General features: G+C 36.5%; 1 protein-coding gene across 1 annotated transcript in view; it reads right to left on the bottom strand.

The window, feature by feature from the left end:
* Window positions 1-3,044: 3,044 nt before the first annotated feature.
* The window catches only part of LOC141431784 (lipase 3-like), a 34,269-nt gene continuing 16,920 nt past the window's right edge, over window positions 3,045-20,393 (bottom strand). Inside the window, exons 2-8 of the mRNA XM_074092964.1 lie at window positions 8,140-8,350; window positions 7,466-7,577; window positions 6,595-6,835; window positions 5,382-5,537; window positions 4,333-4,414; window positions 3,650-3,768; window positions 3,045-3,228 (exon numbers count right to left, since the gene is read on the bottom strand). Of these exons, the coding sequence (XP_073949065.1) occupies window positions 3,046-3,228; window positions 3,650-3,768; window positions 4,333-4,414; window positions 5,382-5,537; window positions 6,595-6,835; window positions 7,466-7,577; window positions 8,140-8,350 (1,104 nt within the window). The 3' untranslated portion in view covers window position 3,045. The remainder of the gene's footprint in view (window positions 3,229-3,649; window positions 3,769-4,332; window positions 4,415-5,381; window positions 5,538-6,594; window positions 6,836-7,465; window positions 7,578-8,139; window positions 8,351-20,393) is intronic.

Here is a 20,393-nt window from a genome sequence, read left to right as displayed (position 1 = left end):
GCCTCCAGTTGGTGACAATAGACACATAATATTGACATATTACCACTTTCAACAGACAGCGATAAAGCAATTGCTTGAATGTCCTCATAAAAATCAGTTTGTAATAATTTACACTTAAAAAATGATTTTATCAGGATGGCTACACCTCCATGTTCATTTTTCGCATTTTTATAAAATATATTGTAACCAGGAATGTTAAAAGTTTGATTTTCTTTAAGCCATGTTTCATTCAGTAGGCAGATATCTATATTATTTTCTTTTAAAAACTTAATAATTAAAGGTTTTTTGTTTTTAACACTTTGAATATTATGAAGAGCGATTCTTAACTGTGAATTATGAGAACTAGAATCCATTTAAGATAATTTTTAAAAAGCATCTCTTTAATTGTTGTGGTAGTAACGGAGTGTCATCAGCATTATTAGCCAATTGGATTAATGTACGAACAATAGCCATAGTCAGATCATTATTACCTAATAGCTGAGTTTTAACATCAGCAACAGAAGTGACTTTCGTTTGGTTCTGTGTCTTATTTACAGTGGTATATAAAGGCTTATTTACATCCGAATTTACATTTTGTACAGTTTGCTGAGTAGTTTTTAACGGGGGAAAGTCCACAGCGTTTTTGGTATTTACAATAGAAGAGTAAGTAATTTTACTCTTTTTCTCCATCATTTTTGCATTTTTATTGGCAAGTCCTTGAAATAGCCATATGTGGCCCGCTGCAATTTACGCAAGAAAGCTCGTTTGGTTTATCGCATTCTTTATAGTGATGATCACCAGCACAACAACTGCAGCGCTGTTTGCCGCTGCAGATCTTGGCCGAGTGATTAAACTTAAACATCTGTAACATTGCTGCAGAGGAGGAATATAATCGAATACCCTGTACGAGAACAGGTCATATTGAACATTGTCAGGCAATGAATTTGACAGAAACGTAATGCTCACAGTTTGCAAAGGCACTCGTTCTTGACCTACCTTTTTCGAAAAACGTCTGACTGAAATTATTTCATATATCGACGACAGCTTGGAGTACAAGTCCTTGTTAGAAATGTTCACTGGAACAAATCGAATAATTCCTGTTTTTTCAATATGAGCTGCGGGGATGAAAGCTCGCATGCCATTTTTTTCCAGAAAAGCCGTGTTGTTAATAAAGTTGTTGGCCGTGTTAAATTGTTTAAATACCACCACAATCTTACTAGCATTTATTCTGCGAATAGCCACTACACCTTTGATTCCATTTGAGAATATGTGGTTCAAATAAATTGGGCTTTTGTTTCCTAGTCTTTCGTTCGTACTAGATTCGACGAATACTTTAAATTCCGTGGAAGCCGAGTTTTCCGGATAGAGTCTCTTATAATCAGGTTTGTGATAAGGTAAGTAAAGATTGTCCTCACCGCCTCCACCACTTTTCTTTTCACTGTCCATTGTCCTGCTCCGTTTTGTGCCGGGGGCGAGGGGATCGCCACCCCCGCCCTCGTTACCCACCATTTTTAAATACTCCACTTAATATTAGATATTTACAGACAAATAAAAACACTAAAACACAAATATATACAATATTATGAATTTTCTTTTCAAAAAATTCAAGTTTGACGCCCTTTCGTTTCAAATTCCCGCCAAAGAATCCGACGACGCTTCGTGACTGTCAATTATTGTGTTGCCATTAAAAAAAGTTGAATTTAATTTGATGAACCATAGAGTATTGTAATGTATAGGTCAACCTTTAGCGGCGTCAAACGAAGTCGTTGATTACTTATTCTGTGTCGTGACGCTCAAAAACTCTTAGCTCAATCAAACCCATTAGGGTCCCGACTGTTGAACTTTTTTTTTAATTTATTAATCAACTACGCTGTTTCTTTATTGTTATCGGCAAAACATAACGATCTTTTGAATAAAATTTTAAATATTTTAGTCTTCTTTTCTTGTAAACATATATCTCCACTTTATCCTATTCAGAATCTGGTACCGATACATCGGTACAAAATGAAAGTTTAATCAATCACTATTTATGAAAAAAAAAAACTTTGACATGCTTTGACATTTGTGGCGGGTTTTTGTTATGTTTATCGTGTTATCGTCGTAAATAAGTTTATTTTGCAATAGTTTTTACCATTACGTAAATTAATTAGTTAGTTATAAGATGTGAAGTACTTATATTGAGTTTTCGTTTTGTGCATGCCTTCTTCAACTTCACTATCACTATAGAAATATGCCTAATAGGGGTACGTAAACAACAACAACTTCATACCTTAATTTGCTTTTGTTATTTTGATCATGAATCCAAAATCTGGCGCAAATGAATACCCATTTTTATAATTCTCGAAGGAATTACCATTAATTGACCAATAACTTCAAATTCATCCTCAAAAACTCCTTAATAAACGTCTTATTTGTGCTGCAGAATCTTGGATCAGAATGTTTGTTTTAATTTCCAGAGATCAATCGTTGTCAAGTGGCTGAAGTGAAAGCGGCACCAGTCTCACAAAATGTGGCTCCTATTAAGGTCGGAGCCGGTGCTACGGTCACAAAGGCTAGTGTTGGGAAGGTCAGTAATTGAGCCAGTAAAGGTCAGCGCTAGCTGCCGCTGGTGCACAGAGCGGACGTATACCTGCGGTGCGAATACAAGTTAAAAACGTGACACACAGCGAGTGCAGTTAGTGCTGCTCATACTATTTTTCAATAGGCATCCACCTGTTCAGTGTAAATCGCGTCAGCTAGCATATGCCCTTAGAGTCGCTTGCACAGTTTAGGGTTAAATTAATATCTTTAAATCTGGGTTATGATGAGTAATAACTTTTTTTTGTTTATTTATTTTTCTTTTTTCTTTGTGTTAAATATTATCTATTTTATATTTAAGAGGAAAAAAAATAGGATAAAACAGGCAAAATCCTCGAGACTCCATCAACAATCTTCAATTCTTAGGGTTCCTCAGTGTGCGAGTCTGACTCGCACTTGACCGAGTCTTTTCTCTCAATTATAATTAGATCTTCGTTTCTTAATTTTCCGGTTTTCCCATTAGGAATAAATTATAATAAAACAACAAATTCATGAGCCACTGTATGTATTGTATAATTTATTAACAAGCTTCGTCAAAGGTTTATTTAAAAGTTTGCCGACGTCCTTGGCAAAGACGAAGTCCAGGTGGTTGAACTTGGGCCAGCTGCAGCCAGGCCTCACGTCTTCTAGCACTCCTGTACTGTTTAGGACTTCGGCTAAACGCATAATTTGCTGAAAAAAAAAACTATTTTATTTTCACATGAAAAAAGCTTAGAACTTTAAGTCCTATATTTATTATAAACACCCTGTATACCTAATAGGTACACAAGGTGCTTATAATAAATCCAGAAGTTGAGGAAGTTCACTGTACATCTGTTTTTTTTAAATTTATTGATTGAATTCAATTTATGTTTCCGTATAAAAATTAACCCAAAGGTGGGAAAAAAGTAAAATAAAAACTATAGGGTCCACTTCTCCTGGCTAGTGGTGAGGCACGGACTTCAAACTGATACCTAGATTAAGGTTAACCAAAAAAGGTTTATTATTTTTTTCTATTCAGGTTTTTCGCCAGTTTAATTTTATTCATATCACTTCAATAAATCCTTATTGTGTGTGTAGCAGGCATTTTGATCTGTGCTACTGCAATACTTACACTCTTCTCCGTCAACTGATCATTCATGCCGTAGAGTAGTGTCACTGGGACTCTTACGTTCGTTAGGTCATAAGGTCGTATTTGGCCCCATAGACCGTCTTCCCATGATGTAAAAACACCTGCAAGTTTTTAAAAATGTTTTTTAACTGACAAGAAAGTATATTTTTTTGTTGTAGTTTCTTTTTGTGGTAGATTTTACATGGATCCTGTGAGATTATCGGGATGAAAGTAGCCTTTGTTATTCCACGGGTCCAGCTATTGACACACCAAATTTAATCTTAATCCATTCAACTGTATTAGCATGAAGGAATATCAAAAAAACACGCACGCACGCACATACCCACAAATTTTCATATTTATAATAGGTATACACTCTGTCTCGTACTTGTAGGGTCTCACTGACAAACAGCATTGCGGCTTGGGGCCCACTTTATATTATTTGATGTTATTTTTTTATTCTTTCCATTTAATGTATTTTTATGTGTATCGAATATGTGTAAATAAATGTTTCTCTCTCTCCCTAGTAGGATTAGTAGGACAAAGTATTATAATTTAAGCCAACGCCAACCAATGTTAGTGTGTGGACATTTACTTGCGAGATTTGAACTATACCTTAATGTATGTGGGCATGGGATATACATACATACAAATGAGAAGTTAAATAATACCTAGTATTAACTTACCCGTCATAGCTATTTTAGCGAAATGTTCCAACTGCCGCCACGAAGCTGGCTGGAATCTAGCCATTACAATGCTTGACATTTCCTGCAAACAATGTTCACAATCATTTAAAAATTATTCACAGAAATTCTTTCCTTTCTAATTTCTATTTCCAAAGTTTGTTCTTGGAGGAGAAGGAGGATTAATTTCCAATTAATTCAAATAGGGAATGGCGTTTTAAACAACATAATGTACATCCCGACCAAGCTGTTTGCATCTCGCTGGAATGCGAAATCCCGCCCGCTTCAAGGAGCGGCCACACGCTTAATAAACGGTGACGGTACGGAATCGCAGTGATGCATCGTATGCGCACCGTTTTTATCGCATGCTCTCCACACCGCTGCTTAAAATACGGAATCGCAGTGACGTGCCGTAAACGTCAGGACTTTACCGAACAAAACTCGCGACGTTTACGGGCGCGTCACTGCGATTCCGCACCGTTTGCGTATTTTAAGCAGCGGTGTGGAAAGCATGCAAAAATGCGTTTTTAGGGTTCCGTTTTTGCCATTTTGGCTCCGGAACCCTAAAAACGGTGCGCAGCGCATACGATGCGTCACTGCGATTTCGTACCGTCGCCGTTTTTTAAGCAGCGGTATGGTCGCTCCTTCACCCCTCACCTTCCCGCGCCTCGACCACCCTGTCGCGTTAGTACGGTTAGCATCTTGGTCGCCGATACGCGTCTTACGATTTTTCGTCTCCTATTTGTTGAATTTAACATTTTTGAACTGTTCTTGTTAAGACGCGAGGTAGGTACAAACTTAGCTTGGTCGGGTAGTACTAAAAGTATTGTATTGTATTGTAAAACTCTTTATTGTACGTAAAAACACATGAAAATAACATAACACAGGATAAGTACTAGGTTTTAATTTTTCGGACTATAACGATGATGATATTTTATACCAGTGGCCGCACTGAAAGCCTTTTGCCCACCAGGATGCGTTATCGCCCACACGGAGCACCTATGCCTAAGCACATTAGCTTTGCGGATAAAAAAATCTTCCACATCACTCACCGCATCGTTCTGCTCGAAGTCTTCTCCAACTATGCTGTAGACTATGCTCAGACACAGGTCCTGCGGTGACCTCGGGTTGCACAAGCTGCCTATGACCGTGCTCATGACGTTTTGCGCGAGATTCACTGATATCATGCCACGGGTACGCATGGTTTCCTGAAATAAGGGAATAAAAGTTAGTCACTCAATTCAGACAGTTCGTGAAGGTTAGAAATACTACAGGGTACGTAAGACGCTTGCAAAGACCCTGCTGTTGCTGCAAAGCTGTTGTTATCCAACAACTCTTGATTGAACATTAATTGACCCTCGAAAGAACGTCACTGTTTTCTGTTTTTTTTTATGGCATCATCTTGTATACTAACAAACACAGTACTACCAGTACTTACAGTAGGTACTTGCATTCACCTCCAACCAACATAATAATATTTGCACTAAATTTAGAACATATCGGACCACTGAAAGTCCAAGAAGTCCAATGCTGGACAAAGGCCTCCCCCTTAGAACGCCACAATGAAGTGACATGGTTAAACTTTAGCAAACATACAAAACAAACGTTGCAAGTTAAATAAAAGCTTGTGATAAAAACGAAAGTTGGCGTAATTTTCTGACATCAGAGAGCAGATTGGCATCAAGACAGTTCAGAATCAGAATTCGCCCATTCACCCTAGTTTTCAAGAAAACCACATTGCAATCTCCAGGGGACGTAGATTCAAACAGGGAATTCCAATTCTTGTAGCTGTCAGAATAATTAAAGAGCAGTGAAAACGCTTTGTGCGGGTGTATAAGGCAGTTGTCTCACCGCCGGCGAGGAAACGATTGGCTATCGACTATTTTCTCGCTCAAGAAACGAACAAAAGATATAAGATCCTGTGTGAGTAAAAGAGACATATATTAATATTTGATCGCTGGCGGTTCACACTGCCGGCGAGAACTCGCTCTTACATCATTTGTCGCAGCGACAAAAGCTAATACTCGCTGAGCTATAAAACTAGCTCAGCTATAGTCGCTCAGCGCTGTAAGCTTGGCGGCCGCCCGGCTCGAGCGAGTAGAGCGAGTAATCGCCCGTCATGCTCGAACACTCGCTTTTCACTGCTCGCCCGCTCTTTTCTAGTTACTCGCTCTGCTCGCTTCTCGCTCATCGTCGGCAGTGGGACAAGTGCCTAAGAGTGAAGAGTGAGGACTTGAAGATATTAAGTTATACAATGGAACTTACCGGCACATTCAATCTCTTGATCAACAACTCCATCAAAGGCTTTATGTTGTCCATGTACACGGCCGGTGCAAGGGCCACCATGGCTATGATCTTGTCATTATATTCTGGCCGTTGGGCCGTCATGGTGAAGAAGCTGGTAGTGCCCATGGAGTAACCAATGTACATGATCTTTGGGAGCCCTGTCACGTTGAGCACCTTGTCTATCATGCTTGGGATGTCATATTTGCCGTGCTCGTGGAAACTGAAACGTGTTAATTATTAGTTTTAAGAGCGTCTATACCTCCTGAGCTGGCAACGTTGCATTTTTGTTATTTTTTCTCGATTATTTCATAAGAATTCAATGAAAATTAAAAATGTGGTCTGATAGAACTATTTTTAATATATAAGTTAATGTGTCTACTCCAATAATTATTCGCAATAGACTTTTATATTCTTCAAAAACGAACAAATGTTTATTAACGGTGTTTAAAGAGAATAATAGTCTATCACAAATAATTATTGGAGTAGACACATTAACTTATACATTAAGAAGAGTTCTATCAGACCACATCTTTAATTTTCAATATTTTTTTATGGAATAATCCAGAAAAACTAACAAAAATGCAACGTTGCCAGCTCAGGAGGTATAAACGCTCTTTATTAATGAAGATTTATTTATAGCAACAGATGTCGAAAAGTGCTAGCGAGTGCGCTAGAAAATTTCACGGAAGTGATTTTACAGACTACTGTTGCCCATCTATGTGATGAATACATATAGATGGGGTGACGTTCTGAAGAATACAATGAAAAGATCCCTAAAGGTTTCTGTTTTCCTTTAGAGGTATGGAATCCTATTAAATTTACTAACTGTTACTACTGTTTGCTATTTTACCTGTATTCCCAGAATTCTTTATCATTCCTTGACAGATTCTGGTGTGTGGTATACGTGTTGCCTCTAAGGTTTCCCAGCCACACGTCGTAACCAGCGTCAGCTAAAATGTAGGCTGAAAAGAGCAACGACATAAATGTTATCATTGCGAATTGCGAACCAATTAGAAAAGGGACCTAAGCAATCTTGAGGATTCAGATTTAGTTAACTGGCAATAAGACCTGATAGAACTTCTTAAGATGAATACACTCGCCATCTCGATTCACTCTTGAAGATTCCTCAGCCATAACTTTTGATGGTCTACGTGTTTCTTGCCAGCGACATTGCCAATCATGAGTTGTAGAAGACCATCTGATAAAACAAAGCATTCAAAAATATCCTATGCAACCCTGTTCTTATTTCTTATAGCAGTTACCCGATGACAGTGCGGTGAGTGTTTTCTATGTTAATTGCGTGGCCGAGTCGTTCGACACACAATGGTTGTGTGGAAGCTGGTGCAATGAACAGAAAAAATAATCGCCGGACCAAGTCGCGCGTATCGGTCGTGCCGGTGGAGCATATCAGATATTACTCAAACCTTTTCTCCCCCCCACGTTTATGTGTCCTTCGAGTGATGTCCGCCCGCCATTGCCACTTCTTACTTGTCTAACAAATCCATATAAATAGATGGTCCTTACCAAGACTTCTTTCTGGCCCCATGATGACAAAGTCCCCACTGCAACCCAACAGCCCATGGACCACCAGAACTGCTCGCTTCCCCTTGGAAGAATCCGAGCGCCGCGGGGTGCGCACGCCTGTTGGAATCCTGTGCATTTGGAGGATGTAGCCATCAGGGGTTCTGGCCCGGTGCTTCTCTGTTGGGTAGCCGGCTGCCGATATCAGTTGGGGCTGGAAAAAAACCGGTATAAATGTAATTATGGTGGGTATGTATAGCAAGAATAGCAAGATAGTTAAGACAGTTATGCTTTTGGATTGTTTTTGTCTTTTGGGATGACTCGATAGTTAGAGAGAAAGAATGAAAACATTTATTCTTGATGACATGGAAAAGAATGTAATGTGCATATTACGAAATGGTCCCAAATCAGCAAAAACTGCCGGTCTTGCAAACGAAGCTGATCTTTCTTTGGGACCATTTTTAGTTAGTAGTCAGTAGCTTTAGCTTGTACCGGCCAAGCAATTGCGGATCCGCCGTTGTGGGCACGATGGGCATGCCCACAACACAACCCTAATAGACCTATGACAACACATTTCCAAAAATTGTTCATGATTGTTCATGAACTAGTTCGTACTCCGACTCGCGCTTGGCCGATTTTCGGGTGGCTGTGACCACAACCTTTTTTGAGGTCTGGATCCGCGCCTGCGGCGAAGTCTCTTTTATGAACAATTTTACTGTTCAAAGGTTGTCAGAGACGCTGTGGGGCTTTAACTTTATTATCTAGCCGCGATGGTGACTTATATATTTATTTATTTACTTGAATAACTTGACAAGTCCCTCATCCACCTCATACGTAATCTTATTATTTTGTTTGTGCTATATGTTGATGATATAATCGACCTTCTAAATCATATTTCCGGTAAACTATTTAGCACCTTAATTATTATGACTTATCAATAACACCCGTGTTTTATTCAATTTAAGTATAACTTCGGTAATCTTAATTGAGACAAGAAATCGTTTAGCTCCAAACAAGATGACAACGGAAAATGTCGTGGAAACAGTAATTCCTACTATTTATATAATATATCATCTTAGTTTTAGATGCGTAATGATGTGACTAAGCGAATTGTTATCTAATGTACTTTATTACAATTGTATGCATTTATGTGACCTTCCATGCACAAAAGATTTATGGACGAGTGGCTGAGCGCATCTTACATTGTTGGCTCAGGAATGCATTTTCTTTCATAAGTATAATTACAAGCCTTCGTACGCACGAACATTCAGTCTCATTTATTATCAGTACCTGGTCGACTGAGCTTCGCTCTTGCTAAAACTCGAAACAAGCGTTTTCAGAGACTTAAGACCCGGTTAAATCGATTGTTCGCCACCGAAAACCCTGACTTAGCACATTTCATCAAAATGGTCTAGCAACCTCGGGTCGCGGGTTTAAATATATAAAAAAAAAAATATTTTTAAAATGACAATTTTTCAAATATTTTTAGGGTCGCAGTCTTCAAATATATTTATACTTTGGGTCGCCAGCCACAAAGGTTAAGAACCGAGGGTCTAACCGTTTCCAAGTTGCCCGAAATAAAAAAGAAATTTAAAATATAATTGCTCGTTTGAGAGTATTAAATATAGATGGGCATAAATTTAGATTGTATGTATGTATGTATGTATGTAAACTCTAAATTGTACAAAAGAAAATTAACAAAATACAACTGACAAACTTTAAGATACTTGTACAAAGGCGGACTTATCCCTTTAAGGGATCTCTACCAGTCAACCTTTGAGTGGATGAGAGGAGAGGAGCAATACGTTAGGGTCCGACAAAGGGTGAGTTTAAGAGTTAAAATAATGGAAGCTACTATACAGTGCTTTAAACAATATAATACATAAACTACAATATAAATAAATAAACTACTATATATATGACCATAATACATACTTCCGATTCCGATTGTTCCGATTTTTCGATGTCTAGTGCCGTGTATTGCCAAATCAGCTGTTGAGCGGTAGCCTGTCTGAATAGTTATTTTTGACGAGCTATTTATCCTTACTTAAATTTGACATTGAAAATTTAGGCTATGTCAACTTGGTTATTTGCAAATAGCTTAGCATATTTTGACTTCATTTTGTTAGTGTTTGAGGTTCTTAATGGGTTTGTTTAAAACAAGTTATATGGATTGTATTTCGTAATATTGCTCTATCCTAAATACTATAGACATATTTGTGATAAAGATAGCCGTGATATCCTAATGGTTTTATCGTGGTTTTATCTATGGCCTCTCAAGTACAGGATCGTGGGTTCAAACCGGGCTCGCATCACGAGCATGTCTGTATACATTTGCGAAGCAATTCAATGGTATGTGTGAAGTTCCCGATTCGCATTAGGCTCGCATGGGGACTACAGTCCAGCCCTTCTCAATCTAAGAGGATTCCTGTGCCCAGCAGTAGGTATAGCAGCTGAGTCAGCGCCGTTTCTTCATTTCATCACATGACTTCCTATATACAGACAGGTGTTACATAAGACGTAATACAAAATTAGTGTTTCGTGCTCAGTTGAATCTGGGTAATAATAATATAATGCATTAATTCTGTTGTTGAAATAAGTCTGAAAAAAAAAATGTTGTTTCTATACATTATTGAAATAAGAAATCATGAACAATGTATGGAAATCGCAAATTTCATCAGACTAATTTCAACAACAGAGTTAATGCATTATATTATTATTACCCACCTTAAACTGAGCTCGAAACAGTAATTTTGTATTACGTCTGATTTAACACCCTGTATAATGTGTGATCTTTGTCTGTTTGGTTTTGTTCTGTACCTGACTTTGTTTTCCGTTTATTTATTTACAATTATTTTTCATTTTTTATTTGTTTTTATTTGGCTTTTGACTTTTCTTATAGAGCCATGGTTTTATTGTTAATAATAAAATCTACATATCTAATCTATCTAGATCAGAGAGACATATAGGTACAGACCAGAGGGGTGCTTATCTAGTCGCACAATTGTTGAGCCGATATGGGCAATGACCGGAGATGAAGTGTATTATCTAGCCAGATATGATTCATTAATTATCTGATTAGATAAAACACATAATTTCCATTATCTTAATATATCAGCTTGCCGTGATATCTCACGGACAGATCGTGCAATTAGCACAATTGCATTTTTATCAATAAACGAGTTTAAGCTATGTTAACTGCAGTAATGAGCTTGTCCAAGGCGAGTCCGGCTGTCAACCGTGACCTGCTAAATTCTAGCCCTTAGCGTTTAACTATTCTAGGTCTAGGGTACACCTGTGTAAACACCTAGCTGGACTATAGGCTGCATTCGATGTTCATTTTGTAGGTTTTCCTCCTAATGTGTTTATAATCTTTTTATCACGACTGCCTAGCTCGGCAATCTCCAGCAGACTGCATGGAAACAATGATGATACCCTCAAACGCGTCCAGAATAGTACTACAATACCTCCTTTTGTTACTTACTTTTCGTTTATACCTACACTAGCTTATGCCCGCGACTTCGTCTACGCGGATCTAGGTTATCGCGCGGTGGCGCCCTCTACCGGAATAAAAGGTATCCTATGTTGATCCTTGAGGTTCAAAAACCTATATACCGAATTTCATCGAAATCGGTTCAGTGGTTTCGACGTGAAAGCGTAACAGAGAGACAGACAGAGTTACTTTCGCATTTATAATATTATAATATAGTAGGGATTTAAACGGGAAGTGTAATAAAATAAACTAAAATACTCGTAATGATACAGCGATTTATCAGTAATTTTAGTTGTAATTATATTAATGAGCTTTGTACATGAAAATTTACGTTGAATGAGATGCCCGATAATATTGTTATACTCATTACAGATAACATTTTGACTTCGCAATCAATGGAAATCACACGTTTCCTGTGGTTTTTGTCCTATGGGCCAATTATTATCCGATAAATTTTGAAGTCATTGTATGTATCAACTACTGCGAAACGTAATAATTATTGTAATTCTAGCTGTAGAAATTGTCTTGTAAGTGAAGTTGACTGTAATTTCTTTAGACATAAATAAATAAATGATAAATGTTCTTTAAACCGGAAGTACCATCAGCCGCCAAATATGTGGTCTACCACCCTAAAGTTGATAATTGTTTGCATGACATAAAACAATAATGCCAATAGACGTGTCTGTCAGCTTGAAAGTTCGACTTAGCGACATATTCATTTGATAGGAACTTGTGTAAAAATTGATAGACCACTTCTTTGGCTGATGGTACCTCCCATAACCATGCAGGTACAGTCACCTGCATTAATAACTGCCACAGACAGTGGAGCGTCCAAAAATAAAAAAAACCGGCCAAGAGCGTGTCGGACACGCCCGAAATAGGGTTCCGTAGCCATTACGAAAAAAAAACACCCCCACTTTACATCTATGGGAGGTACCCTAAAAATTTTTATTTTGAATTTTTTTATTATACCTTTTTGTCGGCATAGTTTACATATATATCCGTGCAAAATTACAGCTTTCTAGCATTGATAGTCCCTGAGCAAAGCCGCGGACGGACAGACAGACATGGCGAAACTATAAGGGTTCCGTTTTAGCCATTTTGGCTCCGGAACCCTAATAAATTCAATTTTCAAGCGAATTATTTCTCCATTTTTACGTTAGCTTAGCGTTTACGATAGCGTTAGGTTAGCTTGAAAAGATCTCTTTTAGGGATAAGTTTTTTGTATTATTTTTGTGTTTTATGTACAATAAAGTATTTAAATATATACGTACGTTCTTAAAACTATTTCTTATTTTAGGCGAATTATTTATTTTCTTCAATATAAAAACGTAGGTATTTATCAAAAAATGTTGTTGGGTGGTCGATGCGATTATAATATTAACGTAACTAACTATTTCAAGCAATACAAATGGTCCTTTTTATGTATGTCATAAACCTATAAGGATAATACTGTTGCAATGCTGCCTGAATTTTAGTAGGCGCTAAGTGGCTAGTTTTAACTACGGTGTTGGTTTTAGAGCCGCGAAATTACCATAATAAATACGAGTATCTATGACCATTTGTGCTTTTCTAAACACAGTTGAATATTTGGCATTCACAATAGTTAGTTAAATTTAAACCACAAGTGTTTATTTTACGGTTCTGAACCATCAGCCAAATAAGTGGTCTAACAATTTTTTTAAACAAGTTCCTATCAAATGAATATGTCGCTAAAGTCGGACTTTCAAGTCGACAGACATCTATTGGCATTATTGTTTTATGACATGCAAACGATTATCAACTTTTAAGGTGGTAGACCGTAGACCACATATTTGGCTGATGGTACCTCTAGACGTACTTTAGCTAGATGTGTAATTATCGTTAGATAATTAAATTTCTGGAATAAATACATTTTACAAGCTTTTATTTAGTTTCACCTGTCCCGTTGTGTCTGTAGTCAAATCTTGCAAAAAGTTAAATTCGACCAACTTCCAGTAGTCGGATTGACTTGAAGTTTGGCATACTTATGTAAATTGTGTGACAATACAGTAATCTGGTAGTGACATCCTGGTAGTCCGGCCAGGATCGTTTCCGATGGACGGAACTCTTCATTAAGGCATCGACTTGAAATTTGGTAGGTATACAAATGTAGTTTGGGTGACAATGCAAGTAAAGTCGACAAAAAGTACAGTCAGAAAAAAATGTTTTAATGTTTATTTGGGTACAAACGGTAAAAGCTTGTATTAAAATGATTTTTTTACCAAAAACTTAATAGTCTGTTAGCTACCTAGCCATGTATGTACTTAATGAAAAGTTTAATATTGCACATAAAACATCGTCTCGTACAATTCAACACAATAAAGTCTATGTATCGAATAATTATTAATGTTGTTAATTAACCAACCTTAATGTTCATACGTATATTATTTGGGGCCACTCATTTTTGTTGAGATCGCAATTCTAACCTAACTTACTGTTCTGTGGCCTTTTGATAATCTTCACTCGTTTTCAACTTCATTGCCACAATTGTATTTTCACAAGCTGTTTTACGCTCATTAGGATATTATCTTTCCAATAAAAATCATTACGTTACTGTTTTCTACTTGGGGGAGTCGGGAAAACTTTCTAATCCAAGCACCACAAGTAGTTTTTATATGGGAGGCATCTTTCTGTCAAAAAGGCAAATTCACCAAATTTAAAACACTTCCAAACTATCTCAATCTGAAGTCAATTCGAAAAATATTAGCTGTCGTGAAAAGACAACGTTATAAGCTATAAAGTGGATTATCCAATTTCAAAAAATATATACAAACTTTACATAAAAACCTAGAAAAGACCGTCAGAAGATGCTGAACAAAATAATTTAGGCACAGTCTAATATATAAAGCTAAAACTCACAGACGCCCTAACTTTTTATTATGATTATATTTTTATTATGTAGTTTCATAACCCCTAATTACTTAAAAAAAGTGCTGCTTGAAAATTAGCATTCATTACAAAGATACACCAGATTAGGCATGGCCGGATTTTATCGTATACACCCTTTAGTGATTTTTATGGTAAAAATTATAAATTTGATGAAAACATTTTCGAAAATCCAATCGGAGCTGACAATTTATGTGAATTTTAGAACACCCATATTAATTTCGCAACATAAAACTTGATTCTTATAACAACCACTTCAGATATCAATTGTTTATCAACAAACTTGTTTTGCAGCCGATCAATTAACATATTTAATTAAGGCATCAATTATGTTCTTATAGCAATAATTAATTGATTAAAGTGATTAGTCTAGACGTAAGACTGGATCTTTGTAAATCTCACTCATTCTCAGTGGACACCTGTGCCCAGCAGTTAAGCAGCATTTCCACCAATAATGTGCGAGGATGTGTTGCGAGTTGCGAGGGATGTGTTTTTCATTAACCAATAGAAATGTTTCTTATACAATCCTCGCACTGCTCATCTCGGTGGAAACAGCTGAGTGGAGCGAAGCGAGGTAAATGAAGCGTTTCTATTGATTAATGAAAAACATATTCCTCGCAACACATCCTCGCACATCTCTGGTGGAAATGCTGCTTTAGACTTGGGCTGGTGTGCTAAGTAGTTTATGCATAGGTACCATCAGCCAAATATGTTGTCTTGGTCTACCATCCTAAAGTTGATAATCGTTTGCATGTCATAAAACAATAATGCAAATAGACGTGTCTGTCAACTTGAAAGTTCGACTTTAGCGACATATTCATTTGATAGGAACTTGTTTAAAAAATGATAGACCACTTATTTGGCTGATGTACACAAGTGGTATTAAACGGTATTTCAAGTGGCAAACATTAGCAATAGCAACCCTTGTTAATAGTGATCTATAATGCTCGAGCTATTTAGCCGTTTTTAGGGTTCCTTGGTCCTACGGTCAGCATGAAAAATAGCTGCATACTTTTATACTTTGCCGTTTTACAGCAGCGCACTTAACACCATACAAATGTACTGATGAACGACAGAGTAACTAAAAAAAATATCCGCTACTTTTGATGCTGACTGTACTAGGAATCATCACAGTTACACTATGTCCGTATGTCCGTCCGTGTTATAAATTAATTTTAATTCTTCATTTTCATGAAGAATAGTTAACTACAACGTGGAAATGTCGCGAGCGATAGACACTTGCTCTGGGAATGATGAGGAGTGGGTTATTTGACTATATCGATAGCTTTTCAAAACATCGGATTGATTCGATGTATCGCATTGTAAACAACGATGTTTTCGATGCATCGATGTATATCGAATATTACTTTGTGCTCATAAAGTGCACTCACAAAAATTATCCATTTTGAGATAAGAGTTTTTTTTAAAGTATTGACGATATAAAACACTGCTGATGTATCCACGTCCTGAGCACGTGCCTCTTAACTAAGATAGTTAAAAAATGAATAACGATTTTTCAGATAAGGATAATTGCTCCTGAACTTGATTATGCGATGTAAAAAGTTGAACAATGATCATTCATCACACGATCCTGTCTGACACAGCTTCAAAATGAACAGTAGCATAACTAGCCGTACGAAGCCTCGACTATATGAGATTAATTATGTTATGACGAATACGCTATTCGACAACTGATATTATTATTACCTGATAAAAATTTTTTTTTTTATACAAATTAATTCGGCACGCAATGTATCTGTAACAAAGCCAACAACTGACACTAACATTTTCTGCCTCTGAAACTTCAAATAAATGTTTGCATTACCCTCCTGTATGGTGATACAACAAAATATGACATCGAAATTTAAAACTTAATGTCTCATAGATAAAGTAGTTTTTTTTTTGTAAATTTGAATGATACAGAGAAAATGACACTTTATTCCTTTTTCAAAAGATATGTTTTATTGCTAACAATATGTACTAGTATTATCACTTTGAACCCAGGAGGTTACATTGCTGATCGAGAAAATTAATAACTCTCCATTAGCAAAGAACAGGGCAATTGTTATATTTTTTCGATAAAGCGGTTCTCAATAGTTAAGCTATCGTTAATTAAAATTTAAATAAATAAATAAAAATTTGGCTACTATAGGAAAATATAGATAATATGCAATGTTTTTCGGTTAAAAAATAATTCGGTTGAAAATTGAATATATAGTGTTTTTTTGAAAAAATATATTTCGGTCTCTTTCTAAAACTTTTTCCTCTATACAAGCAGGTCCTTGCTTGTGACGTCACATGCAATTATTTCAATCTTGAATATGGTGTAAGAGTAAGAGTGTATTGTATTGTAACGTAACATACATTGACAAGCTTTGACTTATGAGATATGTAAAGTAAAATAAAGTAAGTAAAGTAAAATAATCTTTATTGCCAAAAAAAACCTAGCTCAGTACAACTCACAAAAAAAAAAAATAAAAACATATAAAATTGAGATAAAACGAATTATTAAAAACTAAAAACACTAAGAATTTTAGGCAATGGGTCCCAATCTCAGCGTATGCTAGGCATGCCCAGCGCTGGTTTTCAGATTGGTCCCTAGAAGAGGGACGGTCGCTACCCGAAAATTTTGTACGCTGTGTAAATATGTACGGTATGTACCTCATTATGTAATTAAAACTTACCTAGTCAAATACCGTAAAGGTGTCAAGTTTCATATTTATTTATATTATAGTTATTCATTCGTTGTGTTGAGCGTTGCGCTACTGTTTATTAGTGCGCTGTACGTTATGTCACAAAGCGTGCGCCCGCGCCGCCGGCGTGCGAATTCCCATTCAGATTGCGGTCACGTGCGCGTACGTTTAAGTTTTCATGCGGAATTATTTCGTTTCCTTGAACGTCAGTGGATACCGGATGATTTGAAGCGATACAATTTAATACTCTGTTGTTGCATTTAAAATGAAACCTATCTGAAATTTATAATGTTAATTATTTAAAAAATGCAACAATAGCGTGTGGAGGCTTGTGTTCGGCTTTGGAACGTATAGGCGGGTGATAATGACGGTGATGTATAAAGAGAAGTTTCCCTGCCGGCCGTGCGGCCGCGTTAGGTACTCGTTTTAGGTATTGCTGTCTTTATCGCTCGTGACATAAGCGCTCGCAGCCGTCCCCCCCCCATGCCTTCCGCAACGACGTCCGTAATTTATATCGAGATAGCTGTAGGCTTTTCAAGATTTGGGCGGTTGAATTTTGGGTTTCGTTGTCCTCATATTATACGAAAAGTAAAGCACAGAAATCAATGATATTTTACAATCAAGATATTCATTATATTTTCTATGCCTGTGGTTTTTTCGATTTTTGTAAAAATTCTTTATTAGTCTGTAATTCTCGTGCAAAGTTGGCATCTTTTTTTGTCGAATTTGAGCTCCTGTAATTCTAATATTACACATTTCTATGAAAATCTGAAAAACCACAGGCATAGATTAATTACGTCTAGTCCATACTTACAAAATTTCATCTATTTCTGTTGCCTAGTTTTCAAATGAGATCGGGACTACGTTTGTATGGAGAATGGAACGAAGAGACTTCTCTTAAAAGGCAATATAAAACGCATTCGCACCACAATTAAATGTTATCGTTTAGACTTTAATAGACGTTTTAGACGTTAATGTCATAATAATCATCATTATTAACCGGAAGACGTCCACAGTTGAACATGGGCTCTCTAGGAATAGGGTTGCCAACTTTTTCTAGAAGAAATAGAGTATATCAGTATATCTGATATCAAAAGAGGTAATTAAAGAGTAGATACGGACTTTCTTGTTTTTTTTTATTCGACTGGATGGCAAACGAGCAAGTGGTCTCCTTGATGGTAAGAGATCACCACGCCATAAACATCTGCTACACCAGGGGTATTGCAGATGCGTTGCCAACCTAAAGGTCTAAGATGGAATACCTCAAGTGCCAGTAATTTCACCGGCTGTCTTACTCTCCACGCCGAAACACAACAGTGCAAGTGTAGCTATAAAAGACTGAATAAATATATAAATAAATAAATAAAATGGATAAAATCGGTTTTGCAAAGGTGCAGCAGAAAAAGATGCATAAACTTACCAAGGAAGAACATAAACATTGATAAAATCTTAATAATTGCAATTGCAACCAAGTATTATCAAGTTCAATGCTCTCTTCGTTTGTGGAATGAAAAACTACGTCATGCGAGTATGACCTTTTAATTCGCGGTTAAGGTGAATGTTAGTTTGTCACAAGCGAAACAAACACTTGTCAAATTGTATAAGTATAGTCGAGATCAAAGATCAAAGATCAAAGATATAAGATATTTCGATATTTCGAGTGAAGTGAAGTGAAGTGAGTGAGTTTTTAGGGTTCCGTAGCCAAAATGGCAAAAACGGAACTCTTATTAGTTTCGCCATGTCTGTCTGTCTGTCTGTCCGTCCGCGGCTTTGCTCAGGGACTATCAATGCTAGAAAGCTGTAACTTTGCACGAATATATATGTAAACAATACCGACAAAATGGTCCAATAAAAAAATTCAAAAAAAAATTTTTTTAGGGTACCTCCCATAGAAGTAAAGTGGGGCTGATTTTTTTTTCTCATCCAACCTTGTAGTGCGTGATATCGTTGGATAGGTCTTTTAAAACTATTACGGGGTTGCTAAAACGATTTTTCGAATTCAGTGATTTGTTTTGCAAAATAATCAATTTTAAAAATGCAAATTTTCATTAAAATCGAGCGTCCCCCCCTGTAAAATCTAAATCGCTGGGTGGAAATTTTAAAAAAAAATTAGGATGGTAGTAAGTATATTAAACTTTTAAGGAAAACTATAACGGCTAAGTTTGCTTGAAAATTATTAGTAGTTTTACTCTTAAATAGCAGCCTAAGGTATAAAATATACCTAAACTTGGAAGATTCCGTATAAAATACGAAATCCTTAGAAAAAAATATTACTTAATTGTTTCGTAATGGCTACGGAACCCTATTTTGCGCGTGTCCGACACGCTCTAGGCCGGTTTTTTATGTTAAATCGTGTTTTTTGGTATAGATACGTATTTATAAGCCTTGAAAGTTAAACGTAAACTAAATAAATATATAAATAAAAAAAACAAAAAAAAAGTTAACATCTTTAATAGTTGGCATCTTTAATCTTTGTCACTAGCAATAGAGATGGCAGCAGGGTGTCGTCTATTGGGCGTTAGCGTGGCGAGCACTCGGACGTATATCTTAAATAAATAGATATACATGATATAAATAAATAATAATAATATAAATATAAATATCATGGGACACTTGACACCAATTGACCTAGTCCCAAACTAAGCAAAGCTTGTACTATGGACACTAGGCAACGGATAAACATACTTATATAGATAAATACATACTAAAATAGGTACATATTAAACATCCAAGACCCGAGAACAAACATTCGTATTATTCGTACAAATATCTGCACCGGCCGGGATTCGAACCCGGGACCTCAAGCTTCGTAGTCAGGTTCTCTAACCACTTAGCCATCCGGTCGTCAAATTGCTCGTTTAGAGATATAAGATTATCAATTATGATAATATGATGGTCAAGAGAACTTTGTCTAGCAATAAAACATTACCTATAGTAGCCTAATTAAAAAAAAAATAGAGCATTTGACGTAATTTCCCCTAGTTCCTAAAGAATAGAAAAAAAAACAATTATGTAGGTTACACGAATAGCTTTTAAATTACATGGTTATTTTGAAGGAAATTGAAGTTCAAGGGAACTGCTATAGTTACTTCATAATAAATATTACGATAACGATGTGACCCTGATTTAGTTCTAAGGAAATCAAATGTCAACGATAAAGCACC

The sequence above is a fragment of the Choristoneura fumiferana genome, chromosome 10 (genome assembly GCF_025370935.1).
Source record: "Choristoneura fumiferana chromosome 10, NRCan_CFum_1, whole genome shotgun sequence".
Taxonomy (NCBI): Eukaryota; Metazoa; Arthropoda; class Insecta; order Lepidoptera; family Tortricidae; genus Choristoneura; species Choristoneura fumiferana.
Note: the sequence above shows the minus strand (reverse complement) of the source record. Positions and strands in the feature narration are given on the sequence as shown.